Source organism: Diadema antillarum, unplaced genomic scaffold (assembly GCF_040938485.1).
Source record: "Diadema antillarum isolate AM-2024a unplaced genomic scaffold, OU_Dant_1.0 seq00000781_RagTag, whole genome shotgun sequence".
NCBI classification, from domain to species: Eukaryota; Metazoa; Echinodermata; class Echinoidea; order Diadematoida; family Diadematidae; genus Diadema; species Diadema antillarum.
In genome coordinates this window covers 571,693-591,507 of record NW_027271669.1, presented here as the reverse complement: position 1 = coordinate 591,507, position 19,815 = coordinate 571,693, and the positions used below count along the sequence as shown (strand labels likewise).

At 39.8% G+C, this 19,815-nt stretch overlaps 1 protein-coding gene across 1 annotated transcript; it reads left to right on the top strand.

The window, feature by feature from the left end:
* Positions 1-2,598: 2,598 nt before the first annotated feature.
* LOC139739065 (neutral cholesterol ester hydrolase 1-like) lies at positions 2,599-19,192 on the top strand. Its single transcript, XM_071649678.1, has 4 exons — positions 2,599-2,897; positions 7,010-7,241; positions 9,768-9,831; positions 18,273-19,192. Exons 1-4 carry the CDS (start codon positions 2,751-2,753, stop codon positions 19,060-19,062), a joined length of 1,233 nt encoding a protein of 410 aa, XP_071505779.1. The 5' UTR covers positions 2,599-2,750; the 3' UTR covers positions 19,063-19,192.
* The last annotated feature ends 623 nt before the right edge of the window (positions 19,193-19,815 follow it).

Sequence of the window (19,815 nt, the reverse complement as noted above, 5' to 3'; positions counted from 1 at the left end):
CACCTGTTCAACGAAGGGCGAATGCGCATTCTAGTTTTTATGTAAGTCTGTGAGCATAGGACCTCTGAGCTCACAGTGGAGCTCCTATCGCTGCATGTCGAAGTGTACAGATTGAGAAAAGGGTTTACGGGAGAGACTAACTGTGAAAAGGAAGTTGAGAGGAGTAGGCTAATTATTTGTTTGTTTGTTTGTTTGTTGTTTGTATGTTTGTTTGTGTGTGTACGTGAGCTAGAAAAGTGTATCATTAATTTAAAAAAAATGGCAAGACGTGGGATAACACTGAGTACATGACAACGGTCAAAAGCATTGTTCAGGAATCTCAAGACACTATCGTACCTGATGTTTATCAACTGCATCCGGTTGATTATTTTATAGTTTTATTCATTGATTTCATTAATGAGAATTTGTCCCACTATGCGGCACGATGTCGCATGATTGTTCATCAATTCAGTATGTTTATTGGCAGTGTTGCCACTGAACTCGGGTCCTTGGGAGTCGGGTCTTATCCACATGCCACAGCGCCCCTGTATTAAGTCACAGATCACAATGATTTTATCTTTATAGGCCTAAAGGAAGATAAAATAATGCGCGTAAAACGAACTTTGGCAATGTTATAGGGTAGCCTATAACCTGTTTATATGATATAGGCCCTACACTTGTCTCGCATTTAAATGTCCCCCCCCCCCCTTGCAGTGAAGACTTAGTATATAGGCCAATGGTAATATGTCGATTGAAGGCTTAGCATCTGCCAAATTCATTGTGCCAAACACCAAACAATAATTTTCCCTCTTTTCAATGATGACACATCACATTTTAGTCCTGTACTCAGAAATCACATGCAATGAGATCGTGCCGTTCAATGGCATGCAAAGATGACTCACTTCCGCAATAGGCCTAAATACGAACACAAGAGATAGTTTTGATCACTTGACTCGCTAGATCGCCTATATTTTTTTTATATGACGCATCATTTAACCCATTTCAGTCAGTTTCTCCGTTTAAGCAGATATGATTTAAAAAAAGATGCAAGAATCAGATTTCCAAAATAGCCGCAGGCCTTTCATTAAAGGTTTCACACCAGTCATGTAAACAAATCAGCCCAACCCCATCATTTTTTTTCTTTTAAACTTACTAAATTTAAAAAGATATGAGCCATGTCAGGACAGCTGAGCAGAGGTATATCCTAAGAGCAGAAAACCTACCGGAGTGAAAGTTTTTTTTTCCCTCATTTCATTTCCTATAAAAATTTAATTATTGCATTCATACCAAAATCATCACTGAAAATTTAGATGCAATGACAGTTTCGTACATTGGAGGAGGCGTGGCACACACGTGCACACACGCACACACACACACACACACACACACACACACACACACACACACACACACACACACACACACACACTCACACGCACACACACACACACACACGCGCGCGCGCGCACACACACACACACGCACACACACACACACACACAAGTATATAGCATGTAATAAATCGGCCATTATAATAGGAGTAATGATTATGCCTAATAATAGGGCCTACAGCACAAGTCACATAGGCCCATATCATTCCTTCACTCTGTTCAGATAACGAACTTATAGAACAATCAGTAAACTATTTCTTTAAACTATGAAAGAAAAGGAATTCATTACAAGGGATTTGTTTTAGCCATGGCTATCTGGTGCAATGAAGGGTTTGTTGATGGAACAAGGAATTTGTCACGTGTGTCTAGGAATAATCCGATGCAAAAATCCGTGACCTTGTAGCCATAATTGTCTTTGAAGATCCTTATTGAAATAAGAATTTGCTTTAAATTGTGAATGTGAATTTTATTTACACCTGTAGCCCTATAGTACAGCATGATTATCATTGCATCGATGGAATACATTTTTAATGACTCCAAATCATAAAATGTGGGATCAGTATGCCTAAACATGTACATGAGAGTGTATGATTGAGCTTTGAGATATCCCCCAGTGCGTCTACTTATCATAATACAACACTTGTGCGATAAAACACGAAAGAAAATGATTTTTCACGCATTCATTAAAAAACAGAACAAAACAAAACAAAACAAAACAAAACTTCGAATTTTTGTTCTTTTTTTTTTAACAATTTGATATGATTTGATTTGATATGGAGAATTATTTAAGACCTGAGGTCTGCACTGCGGCCAACTTCTTAAGAGACAAGCGATTTCAAGAGAGGAAAAAAATAATAATGTGTGAGACTATAGCTCACAGAGTCACACTGACCAATATAGCTCCTTGCACTGACCATCATGCACTGACCAATGTAGATGAATAGAAAGAAGTTTGGAAGGCAGACTAGATTATCTTTGTGCTGACATTCAGTAGCGTGCAGTGTAATGAGTATCCATAGTACAATTTTGTACGCTATGTTTACATTCGGAGTGTGCGAGTATAATGGAGATAAGCGTGTTGACTTGGCCGCGTGCCGTCCCGATCCCGTGCGTGATCCATATACGCGTCGATCGGTACCCGCGCCGTGCAACCGTATATAAATGTACACAAGATCCATGTGTGTGATGAGATATTCTGTAAATACATCAAACGCTGTGGATGCGCCGGTATTTCTAAGACTAAAGGCGGCTACCTAATACAGTGCCAGCGCTACTGTGAAATTACACGACAGAATTGGTATTCGTGATTTCATAATTTAAGCTTCATATGTTACTTGTCGACTTGAATTTCATCTGGTGTCGGAAAGAATCAGCGACAATATGGGCGTATCGCGCTATGTCTTCGTTCTTATCCTGATCGTCGGGGCCTTCTCTGGGTACCTGTTCCACCCGCCGGTGCCCAAGGGCTTGGCCGAGCCGTGGAAGTACAGACTGGTGCTAGGCGTCGCCAAAATAACGCGAGTGTTGGTAAGCCACACGCATACAACACCGTATCACGAATAACTTGATTACCTTGAGTGATGAGTTAATATTTTGCAAACCCTACCGCAAGGTAGCTCAGGGTGTATAGGTCTAGCCTTTTTTTCCCAGTAAATCGACAATAAAAAGAGCCACGCACGGCCCAGAGGCAGAGAGCGAGAATCCATATCCACCCCATACACTGTATGGAGTGCAGCGGTGATCATGTTTTGACTTAGTGTTACTGTACTGTAGGCTAGTGTAGAAGGCAGGGAGGTGTGATTACACTCCCACCTCCCTGATGTGAAAAGCGTCAGTGCTAGCTGCTGTAGGATGGGGGGTTGGGTGTCCGGACACTTATGACTCTCGCGTACTGACTTGCTTACTCTACTTTGAATACGCATTTACGCACAGCTCCTCACTGACAAACAACTGTTCACGTAGGCGCGTCATTGTCAAACCAGACGCACTTTACAGTACGCGTCCGGTCCCACAACCTGTCCGGACACCCAATGACTGGGTATACAATATGTATGTAGCATAGAGGAATCTAGACCGAAAGATCCGTCTGTCCAGAAAAGTCTTTTATTTTTTTTTTTTGACGTTATTGCTCTCCTCTGGAGGGGATCCGTGAAGCCAGACGCAGTCTCCGCAGAACATAGGTCATACATTTGTATGTCATATCCCCGATGATCAGATACAGACCGATCTTTCGGTCAAAGAGGAATCATGACAATTTAGTTACACAAGTGTAGAAAACATGTCACAGCAGCAGTATTCCTTGTGCATCAACTAACAAATCTAAATATGATTTCTTTTAACTGCAAATCAGTTTCAATGTTTTTGATTGTACATGTATGAATGCTACGACCTACAGTTGTACAGAACCAAAGAAGCATTCTGCAAGCAGGACTTAAAACACAAGCAGGACTTAAAACCTGCCCCCAATGTTCAACCTCCCATGCCAAAATTTGACCACATGCAAAATCATGTGATTCTATATGTCTAGTACCCTACATTGTATACTTTGGAGCCTCATTTCTTGGTGCACAGTTTTCCAGAGTGTGTTTTCTATACAATAGATACATTGTAAGTTTGATACATTTGAGATAAGAGTACTGGGGGGCATTTCATGAAGCGTTTTGTCAGATATTTCGTCTGACAAAATGTTAAAAGCTACTGAAATCCTTGCATCTGATTGGCTCAGAGCAAATTTGTCCGACAAGTTGTCGGACAAAAAGCTGGAGTCTTTTCTTTTGGAATCTTTGTACCATGCATACTGTAGTTATGGGTAAACTCAGCCACTTGTAATGCGTGCACTTGGGGCCGAGTTTGCCCACTAGGCCGAATTTACCCATATTGGGCCATAACTACGGTACCTCTCACTTACAACGAGAATGCGGGATGATATTTCAGACTTACAACGTACAATACATTTGACCAGTTCACACTGGTTACTGTGTACTCCAGTATACTGGGTACAGAGTTTCAAAATTTATAGTGATAGGGGTGAGGAATAAAAATGTTTTCAAAATTTCCATTAATTTTAACAGATCCTAATGAACAAGGATGATGACATAGAAGATTCACCATAAGAATGTAGGATTGGGGCTCAAGGAAGCAGAGCAAAAGAAAAAAAAAAACATACAATGTTATATTTGTAGTGTAAATTCCAGACAGGTAAAAATATAGTGTATATTGTAAGGAAGCATGGTACATGTATTGTAGTGGAATTTCATTGGTACATTTCTGAAGTCTCCTACATGTCATCATCCTTGTTCAGTGTAATTTGTTTGGTGGGCTTCCCCTTTGAAATTGATGTCAGGTGACTTTTTGTTGGTTTTGTGATGCAGGGTCACATGTTTGCAGTTAAGACAGACATAAAATATAATTGGTGAAGCATAAACAACATGTTTACAAACAGAAAATAAAATAAAAAACCAGTGACATTCAGTAAATTCTTTGTATTCAAGATTGTCAACAGTATCAAAGGGCCTTCATTATACAGCCTGATAGATATAAAAGCCAGTTTATACCCCCAGCCCTGGTAATTAATGAATAGAAGGATTTGTGTAATCCCTTCTCATTGACAACAACAGGCAAAGAAAGTCTCACCAGTGATGTATGCTTTAATACAGAACAATCTGGGAACTCTGTTTTATCATTTTGGAGAATGGGTCAATATTTTTGACCCTGTATCACAAAGCCACCATAACATCGCCAGACATGGCTATTTTGTTCGGGACAGATTCTAGATATTCTAGAGCTTAGTTTAGAAGCATCAAAATGACATATCCTAATGCAAGCACACTTACTTAACTTGTCTAATAATGAAGAGAAAGGAAAGTACACCCCTGGAAGAGAAAATAAGCTTTGAAGAGAAGGTTCTATTCAAGCTCTTAAAGGGATCATATACATGTAGTTTTGGTTGAGACCTAATTTCAGGTTTCTTAAATTTTTTGGTGTGATAATGAGAAACCTCTTATGAAATATGAAAGAACATGTAATGCAATGAGGAATTCAATGTTTATTTGATGAAAATTGGTTTTCATTTATATGGCTGAGATATCCAAAACAGAGCAATTCTAATAATTGTGGGACCCACACTTTATTACGATCACTTTGTTTTACTCTGTTTTTGGATGTTTCAGCCATTTCAAACCAGATTTTCATCAAATAAACTTTGAATTCCTTTTCAAATGGTATGCGCTGTACTACAATGTATTTCATGAGTGTTTTCTTGGTATATCGCAAAAGGTTAAAAGCCAAATTCTCATCTCCACCAATACTTTACTATCCCTTTAAGCTCTCCCAACTGTGCTCTGTGCAATCAATGGGAACAAACAACGGTATGAAACTACAATGTACATAGGAGCCTATTTGAAGCGCAAACAGACAAACCAATCATGCCAACCAAAGCACAACCTCCTTGCCCTTGATGGAGGTTATAATGGAAGATGAAATAATGATGCCTGTAGCGTGATATCCAGTTTCATGCCCATGCCAAGGGAAGTTCTGTACCCTGTAACTTGGAGAAGGAATCCTCCAACCTTGTCATTTGCCACCAGCAACTTCACTACATAAAGATGTCATCAGTGTTTCTGAGGGACAATATCCTTAGTAGAAGCTCATGGATTCAGTAGTCTTTGAGATTGTCCTGCTCAGGTCATGAAGCACAGGAAATGAGATCAGAAACCTTGAAAGTTGGGGATGAAGATCAACAGACTGGGGAAAACATGCCAGCACTGTTGGCTGTGAGATGGGACCCATGTTGGGGGAGAATTCAGGCAGAATGGTTCACGTCCAGACTGCTGTAAAACCAGAAATGTTCGTGTGCATTTTGATTTCGCAAATTTTTCGAAAGCCAAGATAAATTTTGCAAAATTACAAATAAAATGCATGCAAAAGCTCTTGTCTTCACTACATTGTACACACATTGAATGCCAGTGGCAATTTGTGAAACTTCATGCCACGAAAAAGGCTGTCATCTCCCATTCAGGAAAATGTTATTGTCCTGAAAATATCTTGTTTTACTGTAGATCTTACTCACTATGTCCAGCACTCTGGTACAAATGGGCAGCATTTCATAAGGCTCTTTTACAATAGTTATGAGTGCAGTAATTGAAGTTTCTATGGCAGCAGCCATCAACCAATCCAATGTATGTGAGTCATTGTTATGGTTACGACAATTATAGCAACTTTCAATATTTCAAAGCCAGTTTCAATTACTGAGAGTACAATGTACAAATGTAATATCCAGTTGGAATACATTATCACTATGTAGCAGGGCATTAGGTGGCATTGTGTCGCAGTCAACACAATGATGTGACACTTTGACGAACCCACCCTTTCAGCAAAATGCAGGGGCGGGGCTTTGGATAAATGATAAGGTTCCAGCCAATGCAACACTAAAATGCCAGCCCTTTCCGTACAAGTTGATACAATGTTGTATTAATATGTACAGTTTTCTAGAAGAGTACCATGTTCATGATGTTCAGAGAAACCATGAAATAATATTATGTACAATGCATGGATATACAATGTATGATAAAGTTTTGATATGAATGAATTAATGATATTTTAGTAGTCATTATTCTTTCCCCTATTTTGTGTTTTAACAGGCATTTGTCAAGTACCAGTTTGTCGGCGGAAACCAAACATTCATTGAGATGTATCGTGGAATGTACCGCAAGCATCGACCCAAGGAGGTCGTTCCCGGCTCCAATATCAGGTCAGAGGTCATGTCCTTCGATGGGGTCAAAGTTCGTGTCTATGAGCCAATCAAGAGGAAGGAGGCGGAGGTGCCTGCAATGATCTTCATGCATGGGGGTGGATTAGCTCTGGCGAGTATCGGTGAGCACGAAGGGAGTAGTATGTTTGTCTGTTTGTTTGTTATTCTGTGTTCTATCAATGGTATTATTATATTTTCTGTTTTCTTTAAGTTGTTTTCCAGGAAGCAGAAGTCCTTTCATCTCAATGTAATGCATTTCAGAAGGTAAACATGAACATGTACACTTGTAATACTGTGTCATGCCTAGTCATATTTTATGTTGGGTTTACATTACTATTGTATGTTCCTAATAGCCAAGGAACATTACATATTGGGCCACAAACTGGGATGGACGTGAGACACTGCAGGGGACAGGATGGACAAAAGTAGCAGGTCATGATTGCCAATGATGTCAGATGAGATTTTTAGGCTTTCCAAAAGATTGCCACATGTGGCATTCACAGTGCTGATAAGAAATCTACATGTACAGTAGGCTGTGGCAACGCGAGATGAACAACATATTGATATGAAGAAACAAGGCCAAAACTTGAGTGCAAAGAAAGAAAAAACAAAACAAAACAAAACCTAAATACCATGGCTGATGGGGACATACAAACCTAGCATTGCAAAGGTATGGTGAATTCTACCAGGGTACATGTTGGAATTTTATCTGGAGTGACTACTAGCATACAAATGTATGCCATGAAGTTGGGATGGGTGGTAAACCTCTGTTGGAGAAATCATGCTAGATTATGTTTCTGAATCCCATCTCTCTCAGATTTTAATGTTCTGAAGCATCCTGTGTTCATGTTCAATATTCAGTTTCAGCAAGTAGATCTCCATTTTGTTTTATAGTTTACTCATTTAAAAAAACACTGCTAGCATTACTATACATGTACCCACAATATTAAAGATCATGCAGGAACGACATCGTAAACATCTGTGCCAGTTTGTGAAGAAAGTAATCCATTGGATGTACCAATTGGACAAAATCACATTGAGGACCAGAAAATGTGTCATTACAATTGTCAAATGCATACATCGTGTATAATGTGCTGCAAACGCAAGGCACCGTGGGTTTTGTTTCCATGACAACCAAATTCTGTCTCGGATTGGATCAGGCCCTGACCGAAGTCAACCCAGAAGTTAGACACTTCCTATTGGTTGTTCACGCCTTCTGAAACCTAAAGATGTACAAAACAATATTGTGTGAATGTGCACGAGGTGAAGGCTAGGCCAAATTGTTTTATCAGTGTCAAATCAGTACTACACAATTGTTTGATTTGTGCATACACCGTGTAAGAGTAATTATGCGTGATAAAAGCACTAATTGTGTGTGTGTGTGAATATTTGTGTCATACTGTAAATGATACTTCATTACAGGGTTACATGTTCTAAATTCTATACAAACGAACCTGCCTTAGTACCGAACTGTCTATAAAAGTCATGTCTACTTTTTGTTAATACATTGTACAGCCGCTAAAAGTATCCCCAAGAAAAGTTAAAATACTGATGACACTTGTATAAAATGTGGCAAAGTGACCTCCTACAGTAGCATATTTTTTTCCCCAGTATACTGTGAAACCAGAAATTTTCATGTGCATTGCAGTTTTGTGAATTTTGCAAGAGTGAAGATTTACAAAGTGTATGTTTCAAAGTAAATCCACACTACACTACAGTGCATTGCATGCCAGTGGCAATTCACAAAAATTTCTTTATACCGGAAAAAGGACAATGGAAAACATTCATACTGCAAATATTTCTTTCTTTACAGTATGGGTGTGACTTGAAGTATTTGTATGGCAGCCACAGACTATGTTAAAGGGAACCCAAACCCAAAGAGCAATGTGGATTAAATGAGAGCAGCAACATTACATGTATGTAGTCTTTAACACATCAGTGAAAGTTTGAGGAAAATCAGACAATCGGTGCAAAAGTTATGAATTTTTAAAGTTTTGGTGTTGGAACCACTGGATGAGGAGACTACTAGAGGTTATGAAGTATGAGTGGACAACAATATAAAGAAAATGTAAAGAGAATTCCACACACACACACACACACACACAAATTGTTTTTCATGAAAATTACACATTCCATCAACTTGATACTGACGTAATAATTGTTACAGTAGTAGCAATCATTCCCCCTGCTTTCTGAAAACGGTTACTAGTCAAGTGGTCATTCATTACCGGTACGCTAGAAAAGTGAGTTTTTTGTGGAATTTTCTCTATATTTTCTCTATATTGTTGTCCACTCATACGTCATAACCTCTAATTGTCTCCTCATCTAGCAGTTCCAATGCCAAAACGTGAAAACTTCATAACTTTGCATCGATTGTCCAATTTTCCTCAAACTTTCACTGATGTGTTCTACTAATATTGCTGCTTTCACTCAATCCAGATTACTCTTTGGGTTTGAGTTCCCTTTAAGCTTTGGCTGGTGACAAACTGTATTGTACTTTGTACATCATGTATTTTCAAGCCTTTTTTGCTATGTACAACTGTACTTAATACTCATCATATTATCAAAGAGCTAGTGTATTTGCCCTTTCACTACAATTTGAGTCAGTATTTGTACTCAGGCTTGTTTTGTTGACCTTTGTTAAACAGATGTCTATGACCGCTTGACCCGTCGCATGGCAGAAGAGCTGGACATTGTCCTGGTGTCTGTGGAGTAAGTTCCTTTCTCTATTTTTCCATGGTAGTTCTCTGTTTGTAATAGACAAAATAATAGACAAAGAGTCGATGTGATATTACATGATAATGGTATCAGATTAAAACATGGTCTACTGTACTGTTGATAATTGTACTGTATGTGCCCACAAGTGCTTCTTCTTTTTTATTGTTATTAAATTGCTAGTCAAGTTACTGTAAATGAATGTGGCAAACTTTCTTTATGCCTTTAAATTTTTAGCCCCATGCAACATGTTATCAGGAAGGTGCCAACAGTATCTGTGATTTAAAGTAGAACACCGCCTCATTGTACTTCCTGTAGGGCGGTGAGTTGGCTCAGTCGGTAGCGCGTCTGCCTCATGATCACGCGGCCTGGGTTCGAACCCGAGTCTGGACTGAGCAATGTTGTGTGTAAACATACCGTCCCCTCTAGCAAGAGGCAAAACACTCTGTCCCTCGGATAGAACATAAAATGGAGGTCCCGTGTATGAGAAAGTCACAGCTCATGCAAGTAAAAGATCCCACTTCATTCATTCATCGCAAAGAGCAGGGTGTCTAACCCGGTGAAGTGGTCCCACCCCACATCCAACTGGACCCCATGGAAGACCAGCTTAGTGTAGCTGAATATGGGCTATCCAGCCATCTTCACAGATGGAAAATGAACAACAACAACAACAACAACTGTTGACCTGTATCCAGAAAATGCAACACTGCACACAAAACATTTCTCAGTAGGATGGTTCTCTGTGAAATGGTGATTTGATTCCATGACAAACCTTGTGAAATACACATACATTGTATTTCCTTCTCTTGTTTTTGGAAGCATGCATTTCCAAAAAGGTTTCATGCTAGAAACTTCCACTTTTATTTTGTTCAGTCCAGTCTTTCACATCTATTCTGCTAATCACTCTTACACGTGTATGAGCCATCCTCTCTCAAAAGCAGGAATTCACAAAAGCTATTTTGATTCTAGTCCATTAATTATGCAATTTTTTACTGTGCTACAGTGTAGATCGTATGACACATCACACACTGCAGCTGACATCCAGCTATAAACATGTACTGATATGTGTATATAATACCTCTTTTGCACTTTTAATTGTCCGTGGTATAAATGTAAACCATAGATTTGATTTAATTACATGTACCTTTGTGAATTTAGGTTTTATACAGTAGAGTTTACATGAATGATCACTGGAACTCTAAGGGTTTATACCCTGCGTCAAAAGTGCCATTATAATCTGTTCGTGCCTTAGAACCACTCACCATTTAAATATCTTTTGTATATCATGGCTATAATTTCTGGGAACAAAACAAAAGACAATAAAGACAAATCATGACTTTGATATCATAATGACATCTTTATATGGAATTTTTGAGCGTAAATTCTATGTTTGACTGTCATCTGTCTTTGTGTATTAATGATGCACATTATACAGTATGTACATGCATGTACAGTTGTACATCCAATGCTTATTGCTTCCAATATAATAAGGTCCTCTGTATTGATAAAAGTAAAGGATTAGCCGCATGCATGAATGTGCAGGAGGCACACGTGTGTAATAGTCTACTTGTAGCTGGCAGAGAACTTAATAGTTTTTATCACACATGGAAGCGCGGTGGCTGGATGCTAGGGCCAGTGAGATATCACTCCCTTTGACATCGACAGTGTGGAGTGATGTATCGTTTACAGAGCGACCACCTGGCAAAAGATTGATGTGATAATGTGTGTCTGAGTGATTTATCTGTGTATGATAGCAAAAAACAACAAAGTCACTGGCTGATAGTACCCTTAAATCACAACCTGTACCAGGGGCGGATATACACTGTACGTTTTAGCTGGGGGGGGGGGGGGGGGGGGGGGGGGGGGGGGGACCCAATGGCGATGTGGAGCATCCGAGAGGTGGATGTCCTCTTCTCACTGATTTTTCTTTTGTTTTTGTTGTTGCTATTTTGAATGTCCATAAGTGATGTGTTCCTGGCATCTACAATGTACTAACACAATGGAAACCAGTATTACAGAGTGCTAGGAACACTGAGAATTTCAATGGTTTTGAAAATCCTCGTGCGACAATGCTGACTTCAGTTGGTGCACATCACAAGACTGACACCCAGGAGTCATACAGCCCATGGGTCATACAGCTCACGAGTCATACAGCCCATGAGTAATACAGCTCATGAGTCATGCAACCCATGAATTCGACCCTAAGCAAACAAGGCTCATGAGATTGACACATTAAACCCTGTGTTGTATCTGTCGAACTCATGGGCTGTTTTAACTATGTGTGTCACTCTCATGGGCTTTATTTGCCTAGTGTTGAAGTTGTGGGCTGTCTGACTCATGGGTGTCTGTCTTGTGGGATGACCCCGACTTATAACACAGATGTCGTTGTGTGCTCAGATTGCCTTGTCCACATTTTTATTTTATTTCTTTATTACTTTTGTGGCTAGCAACATTCCTGACTTTACTCTGAATTTGAAAAATTGCAACATTAGTATACATGTACATACTGTATGTCGGGTTGCCTAACTGTACCAAATTCCATCATAAACTTTGTACAAAACATTGCAAGTTAAAGTGAGATTTTTCTAACTTTGTATGAACCTTCACAAGGTGTTTTATATGTGAAGGTTAAAATGAAGAAGAAAAAGGAGAAGGAGAAGGAGAAAGAAAACGATATTAAAGGGAAAAAAATGAAGTATGTATGAGCTATTAAGAAAATAAATGATAGGATTAATGTAGTCACAGTTTCGGTGTCCATGCCACCCAGAAAGAGGAAACTATAGATAGAAATAATGCCATGATTTTAATATTGCTTGTACATAAAGGGATTGCTAGGTTACAGTACAAATTTGTATTGCATACTGCACCAATACCTGTACACCAGTGTACTGGTATACACTTCTTCCCCTTTCTAATACAAATATGAAACATATGCTGTTTAGTGTGTAATTACATCTGAACACCAGGATATCATATTAGACATCATGTTGGTTGAAATTTTTGTCTGAGGAGGTGTTAAAAAGTCTGCCTTGAGTGATGAATCTAGGCATACTCCGTACAGCTGTATGTGATATTATTACAACCATATGTTTTAATGTGATAATTTGATCCTGTATACACTGGTCATATGCACTTTGTATGTACATAATGTATATGGCAGTATTGCATTATTACAGAGATGTGCCCTTATTGTTCCAAACTAGAATGAACACCAATATGTACATTGTACATTGTACCATGAAGTATGGAACACTTTTCATGATCAAAGGCAGTATCCCTTCCACAATATTTCATTACATTTCAGCTGCAAAGGCACGACATCACTAAAAAGGCGTGAGGATACAAGTGTTCATTAGAGCTGTGATACAGTGTACATGTATGCTGTATGGTACTTGCCATTTTTATGCATCCTTTGTGAAAAACACACATAGTATCTTTAAATGTACAGTTTCGTCACCTACATACATTGTACATGTACACAGTATGTGAACAAAAGTAATTGTGCAAATTTTATACTGTAAAGCCCAAAATTTAAACAGATGAACTTGTCAAATGATATGAAATTCCCAGTCAAATGAAGCAAGCCATACAAGTACATGGCTTGACATTCCTATTGTGGTTAATTTTTGGTTGATTTTGCAGTATTCATAATATCACAAGTTCCACAAGCATTTTAATATCAAATACTGTAAAACGTAATATTTTCGCAGCATGACATTTTTGCGAATTGGAGCCGATGTCCTTTTTGGGGGCATGAAATTTTTGCTAGTTGCCTCTAACATTCAATGCACGTATGTGACCCTGCACCACAAAACCAACAAAAGTCAACAAATGTGGATTTTTAGCTCACCTGAGCCAAAGGCTCAAGTGAGCTATTGCGATCGCCCTTCGTCCGGCGTCCGTCGTGCGTCGTGCGTCGTGCGTCGTGCGTCGTCCGTCGTCCGTCGTCCGTCGTCCGTCGTCCGTCGTCCGTCGTCCGTCGTGCGTCGTGCGTAAACTTTTTACATTTTCATCTTCTTCTTGAAAACCCCATGACCGATTTTCATCAAACTTGGCAGGTAGCATCCCTAGGGGGTTAGGAACTCAATTTGTTAAAATGGGCACCATGCCCCACCCAGGGGGCCCCCAGGGGGGCCCAAACCCCCCAAAATTAAGGAATCTGTAAAAATCTTCTTCTCTAGAACCAGAAGTGATAGAGCGAAGTTAATACTATGAGTTAGTACATTGATGACTGTAGTTTCAAGTTTGTTCATGGCAGAATCAGGGGTGCCCCCCTTGGGACCCAGGGGAGGGGGGTGGGGAAGGGTTCTAATGGGGCCTAAATTGTACATTTTCATCTTCTTCTTGAGAACTCCATGACCCATTTTCACCAAACTTGGCAGGTAGCATCCCTAGGGGGTTAGGAACTCCATTTATTAAAATGGGCACCATGACCCACCCAGGGGGCCCCCAGGGGGCCCAAACCCCCCAAAATTAAGGAATCCGCAAAAACCTTCTTCTCTAGAACCAGAAGTGATAGAGCTAGGTTAATACTATGAGTTAGCACATTGATGACTGTAGTTTCAAGTTTGTTCATGGCAGAATCAGGGGTGCCCCCCTTGGGACCCAGGGGGGGGGGGGGGGGGGGGTGGGGGTGAGGAGGGGTCCTAATGGGGCCTAAATTGTACATTTTTATCTTCTTCTTGAGAACCCCATGACCCATTTTCACCAAACTTGGCAGGTAGCATTCCTAGGGGGTTAGGATCTCAATTTGTTAAAATGGGCACCATGCCCCGCCCAGGGGGCCCCCAGGGGGCCCAAACCCCCCAAATGAAGGAATCTTTAAAAATCTTCTCTAGAATCAGAAGTTATAGAGCTGAGATAATACTATGAGTGAGTACATTAATGACTGTAGTTTCAAGTTTGTTCATAGGAGATCCAGGGGTGCCCCTCTTGGGGGTAGGGGGAGGGGGGTGGTTGGAAGGGTCCAAATGGGGGCCTGAATTGTACATTTTCATCTTCTTCCTGAAAACCTCATGATGGATTTTTGTCAAACTTGGCAGGTAGCATCCCTAGGTGGTCAGGATCTCAATTTATCAAACTGGGCACCATGCCCCACCCAGAGGGCCCCAGGGGGCCCCAATTCCCCCAAATTAAGGAATCTTGAAAAAATTGGGCCCTTATTGTACATTTTCATCTTCCACTTGAGAATGCCTCGTCAAATTTTGGTAGAGCTGTGAATAATTTAGATTAGTGACTGCGTGAAAGGTGAACTTGCGATACTCAGGTGAGCGCTAGACCCGCGGGTCTCTTGTTAGTTCATGTAAAGGTCAGATTCTGAAAGAGCAGACTCTAAGCTTTAAAATGATATGAACAACTCGATCCAAATGGACTCTCCTACAGCACCCTACCTAAACATTGGAAAGAAAGCACACACTGTGGATAAGTGTGAACTGAGAAAAAGAGGCTGTGTAGAACAGGGTCTATTCAAGAGCTTCGTCTTTACCAAGCTGTGCTAGCTGTGTGATGAAAGGATCAAATGACAGGATGAACACCACCAGAGCAACAACAATGAAGGGATTATCAGATTAAGCTGAAATTGTGCATGCTTTATCAACACATTCTGTTAAAGGGAAGTAGTCCTGAGATTTTCACTGTACTGATAATTAAGAAGAGTAAAAGATATAACCTTTCACCAATTCATACGCGTGGACATCAAAAATTGTCTCCGTACGCGATTTTTAAAAAATAATTCCTGCAAGCGATCGTGTAAGAGCCTGCCAAAAGGTGCAATGTCATTGATGCCCTACTCTCAAGTTGACAGCCGTGCCTCAGAAAACCAATTTAAGTGTTCAAACTGATCATATCTGATTTTTTCATAAAATGTGACAATATGTGGTTTTATTATTTCAAACAAAATATTTCAAGCTTATTCATATATACAATTAATATAAAAATAAATAGTATACATAAGTATTTATAAATAACTAGGGATGACGAGCAGAACACCGCTGGAAAGAGTTGTGCATCGATGACGTATGACTCTCCGCCAAGACTTGCTCATTTGCAGAGTCACACTTTTTTAACCGAAATGTACGAGCTTATTTGGTGATTTGAAAGTTTGTTTTTGATGAAAGTAGTTCATTGGAGGTACCAACAACAACATATTTTTTTAAATTTCGTGAGGACTGCGTCCCTTTAATGATCAATGCCAACTTTCGAAGCAGTAGCATTATCCCTTCTAAAGCTTTTGGAGTTGAAAGTGATAAGCATGGACATGGTTTTTAAGAAATGAAAAGAGGACTCTTTGAGGACCACCTAATCACACCATTCTACCAAGTAGTGTTCCAGAAAAACTGCTGAAACCCAATTTCCTTTTTGTTTTGGGATCCCAAACTTTAGTATAATGTAGAAGAAGACTTGCCCTTTCAGAAATTATGAAAAAGTCAAGACAGGCTAGGTTGACCTATTTCACCTATTTTCATCTCTCACACAAAAGTAATGCGTGCGACTTTTTGTTAGTTTTATGATGCACGGTCACATATAGTGTAGACAAGAAGTTTCATGTGCATTTTAATTTCAAGAATCTTGGCTCTCGCAAAATTCGCAAAATTAAAATGCACGCCAACATTCCCCATTTTACAGGAAAATAGCAAAAGAGGCCTGGCCTTGAATTTAGGGGTAGGATGAAGTTCAGGATTAGGATTAGGGTCAGGATCAGGAAAAGGGTGTGGAGTAATTGTCCAGGGGGTAATTGTCCTGGAACTGCTTTAAAGGGCGGTGTAAGAATATAGAACTCTCTCACCTTGGCTCTTGAGCAATATTACAATGACAATACCCCAAAACAAGCATGGAATTGGCATGAACAAAGCGACTTTCTGTACAAAATATCAGACATGAATGTAAATGTTTTTAATACACTGAGCCAGCACTCAAGTTTGAATTGGGTTATCTTTGTGAACGCCACACTATGTACACACTGACCAAATATTTGATTTTATAATGTCAATATTCACTATCTTATCAGGCCTGTGTGTTTCAAGTTCAGTCAAGATATCGCAAAGTTTGTGTAATCTAAATTTCAAGGCCATAATGGTCCTTCTCCCAGTCATTAAGTTTTTTCCCTGGGTGGGGGGGGGGGGGGGGGGGGGCAATGAAATATTCCTGAGCATGCGTATACCAGTAATATACGTACTATGTAGTCTCAGTTTAGTTATCAATACCGTCTTATTCTCCCAGGTTACTAGTATCCTCTTCAGCTATATTTACATTGCACTGTTCTTTGTACTTTGATCTCCTTGTGGATATGTACGCTTCCTAATGAATGCTGCTGTTGCCTCCTCAGTACATATCACTGTGGTTTGACAGTGCATGATATTTTTGTTGTTGCTGTTGTTTTACCCCATATTAGTATGCAGTATTGAATAACACAAAATTTTAGCAGTTTTAGGGCCAAGTTTTAAAATGTCAACAGTCTTGGACTTCGGGCACTTTGGCCCGAATTCACGAAGGTGGTACAAATGAAACCATGGTTTAAACCATGGACAAAAACCATGGAGCGCCAAGTGTCGCACGGAATATTTCGTTACGAAATTGATCATTTCGTTGACATATTGACTGTTTCGTTAACGAAATTATCATTTCGTGGACGAAATGTTCATTTAGTTACAAAATGTTGTCATTTCATTTCAAAATATTCATTTTATCGACGAAATGACTGATTTCGTAACGAGATATTCCGTGCGACACTTGGCGCTCAGTGGTTTTTGTCCATGGTTTAAACCATGGTTTCTTTTGTACCAGACCTTCGTGAATGCGGGCCTTTGTGTCTATTCACTTATTTTTGTGTTTTGTTTTCCAAAGACGTCTGATGCTCAAGAGGTAAGGGTATTCACTGATGTGCAGTGCTCTGATGCAGCATCTGTAGGAAGTCAATTTCATCACCTCCCTTGTTACCATGGAAATGACAAAGAGAAATACACCTAATCATTAGCCAATCATTTCATCAAGGAATTTTTATGAACATGTGGGGTCAAATGTGCAATGTAATAACCATTCACACTGATGACCTCATAATCCATGTCCAAACTATTACACTTGTAATAGGTTTACATTGTACATCAGTCTGCTCTCCTCTCCTCTCTATAAAATCCATTGAATTTGCCGCAGCCACCAAGTTGTGTGTTTAAATGTTTTACAGTGCTGGTACATTGTAGGTGTGATACATACTGTAAGTCTGGGCACTGTGTGTGAAAATGTGTGCATTTCTTTGCATGGGTCACATAATTTCTGCATAATTTATTGGTTTGAATAGCAAGACATTATGATGAAACAAAAGGGCAGTGTGGTCAGCCAGTATTACAAAACTTGTATGCATTCCATTCTAGAATACCTGGTGAAAGCACCTATGAAGGGTATTAAATAAGATGTTGTTCTGTTTTATCCCAATTTCTTTTCAGATACCGATTGATACCCGAGTATCTCTTTCCAGCTCAGATAGAAGATTCCCTGACAGCTACCAAATACCTCCTGACTCATGCTAGTGAGTTTGGGGTGGATCCCAAGCGAGTTGGTGTTTCTGGAGACAGTGCTGGGGGGTACCTGGCAGCAGTCATTGCCCAGCAAATCCACGACATGCCTGAATTCCCCGACATTAAGGTTCAGATCCTCTTCTACCCGGGGACTCAGATGTACGACTTTAGCACGCCGTCGTACCAAAAGTGCAAGGCGGTCTTTGGCGAAAACGGCATGCTGACCCAGAAGACGCTGGCGTGGCTGGGCAGCATGTATCACTTTGGCCGGGCGGACCTTGACTTCATGGGCAAGCTGATGGCCAATAATCACACAGCGCCGTCCTTCAAGCAGTCGGCCCGATACCAGCGGAACATCAACCACAGCCTTATTCCCAAGGAGCTGGTGCCAGACTTTTACAAGCCGCCTCCCAACAACACGGGTGACCTGGCGCTGTGGGAAAGGGTCAAGGAGATCTTCTCTGATCCCCGTCACGACCCGCTGATGCGCGATGACCTGCAAGGCATGCCGCGCACGTTCGTCGCCACCTGCGGCTTTGACTGCATCCGTGATGATGGCATTATGTACGCAAAGCGGTTGGAGCAAGACGGCAACCATGTGGAATGGGTGAACTACGCAGGATGTTTTCATGGCATCCTTTGGCAAGGCTGGATCAACTTTAAGATTGGAAACCTGATGCTAAAGGATGGCCTAGAGTTCTTCAAGGCGAATATCTGAAATAAAGTATCAGTGATTTTTATTTTTCTATCTCCTCTCCTTTTCACCCTGTTCTCTTTATAATGATATATGTTTTATTAGTAGTAAAAAAAAAGGAAATCATGCCATGATTAATTATTTGTGTAGTATTTACTAGACAGGATGATCATGTATACTCTAGAATTGTCTTAATTTGCACATTTTGTGTATTATATGTAAATGCAGATTTATTTATTCACAAAATGTGTGTATTGCATTTAATAGCACTTCAAGTTACCTTAGCATGAATAAAAAATATATGGAATTAGAATTACATGTACTTTCAAAATCAAGCACCTTGTCAAAAGTTGTTAGCATGCAATGCTTTAATGTCTGTTTTCTGCAACACTTTATTAGTTTAAAAGAGTAAAATGTTAATCTCAAACTATCTCACACACAAAATAAGACAAACAACAATCTCTTTGCAAAATTTCATGCAAAGTAGCATATTTTTTATATGATTTTGAAATTGGTAGTTACTCAGTATAGACTACATGCTCATTGATATGTGTAATTCTGTGATTACAAAGAGAAAATATGAGAGTTAGGGTTTGGGTTCTATGCGTGGTTGATGTAATTACATGATATTATAATGATTCTGATATTGAATATAATGATGATGATTTTGTCATTCTTTGTTATGATTATTGATATTTATACAACTTTCATATTGATTAATGACCACGTTTGCCTATATTGGTTTTTATTTTTCTTGTGCAGACGTAAGATGTCATT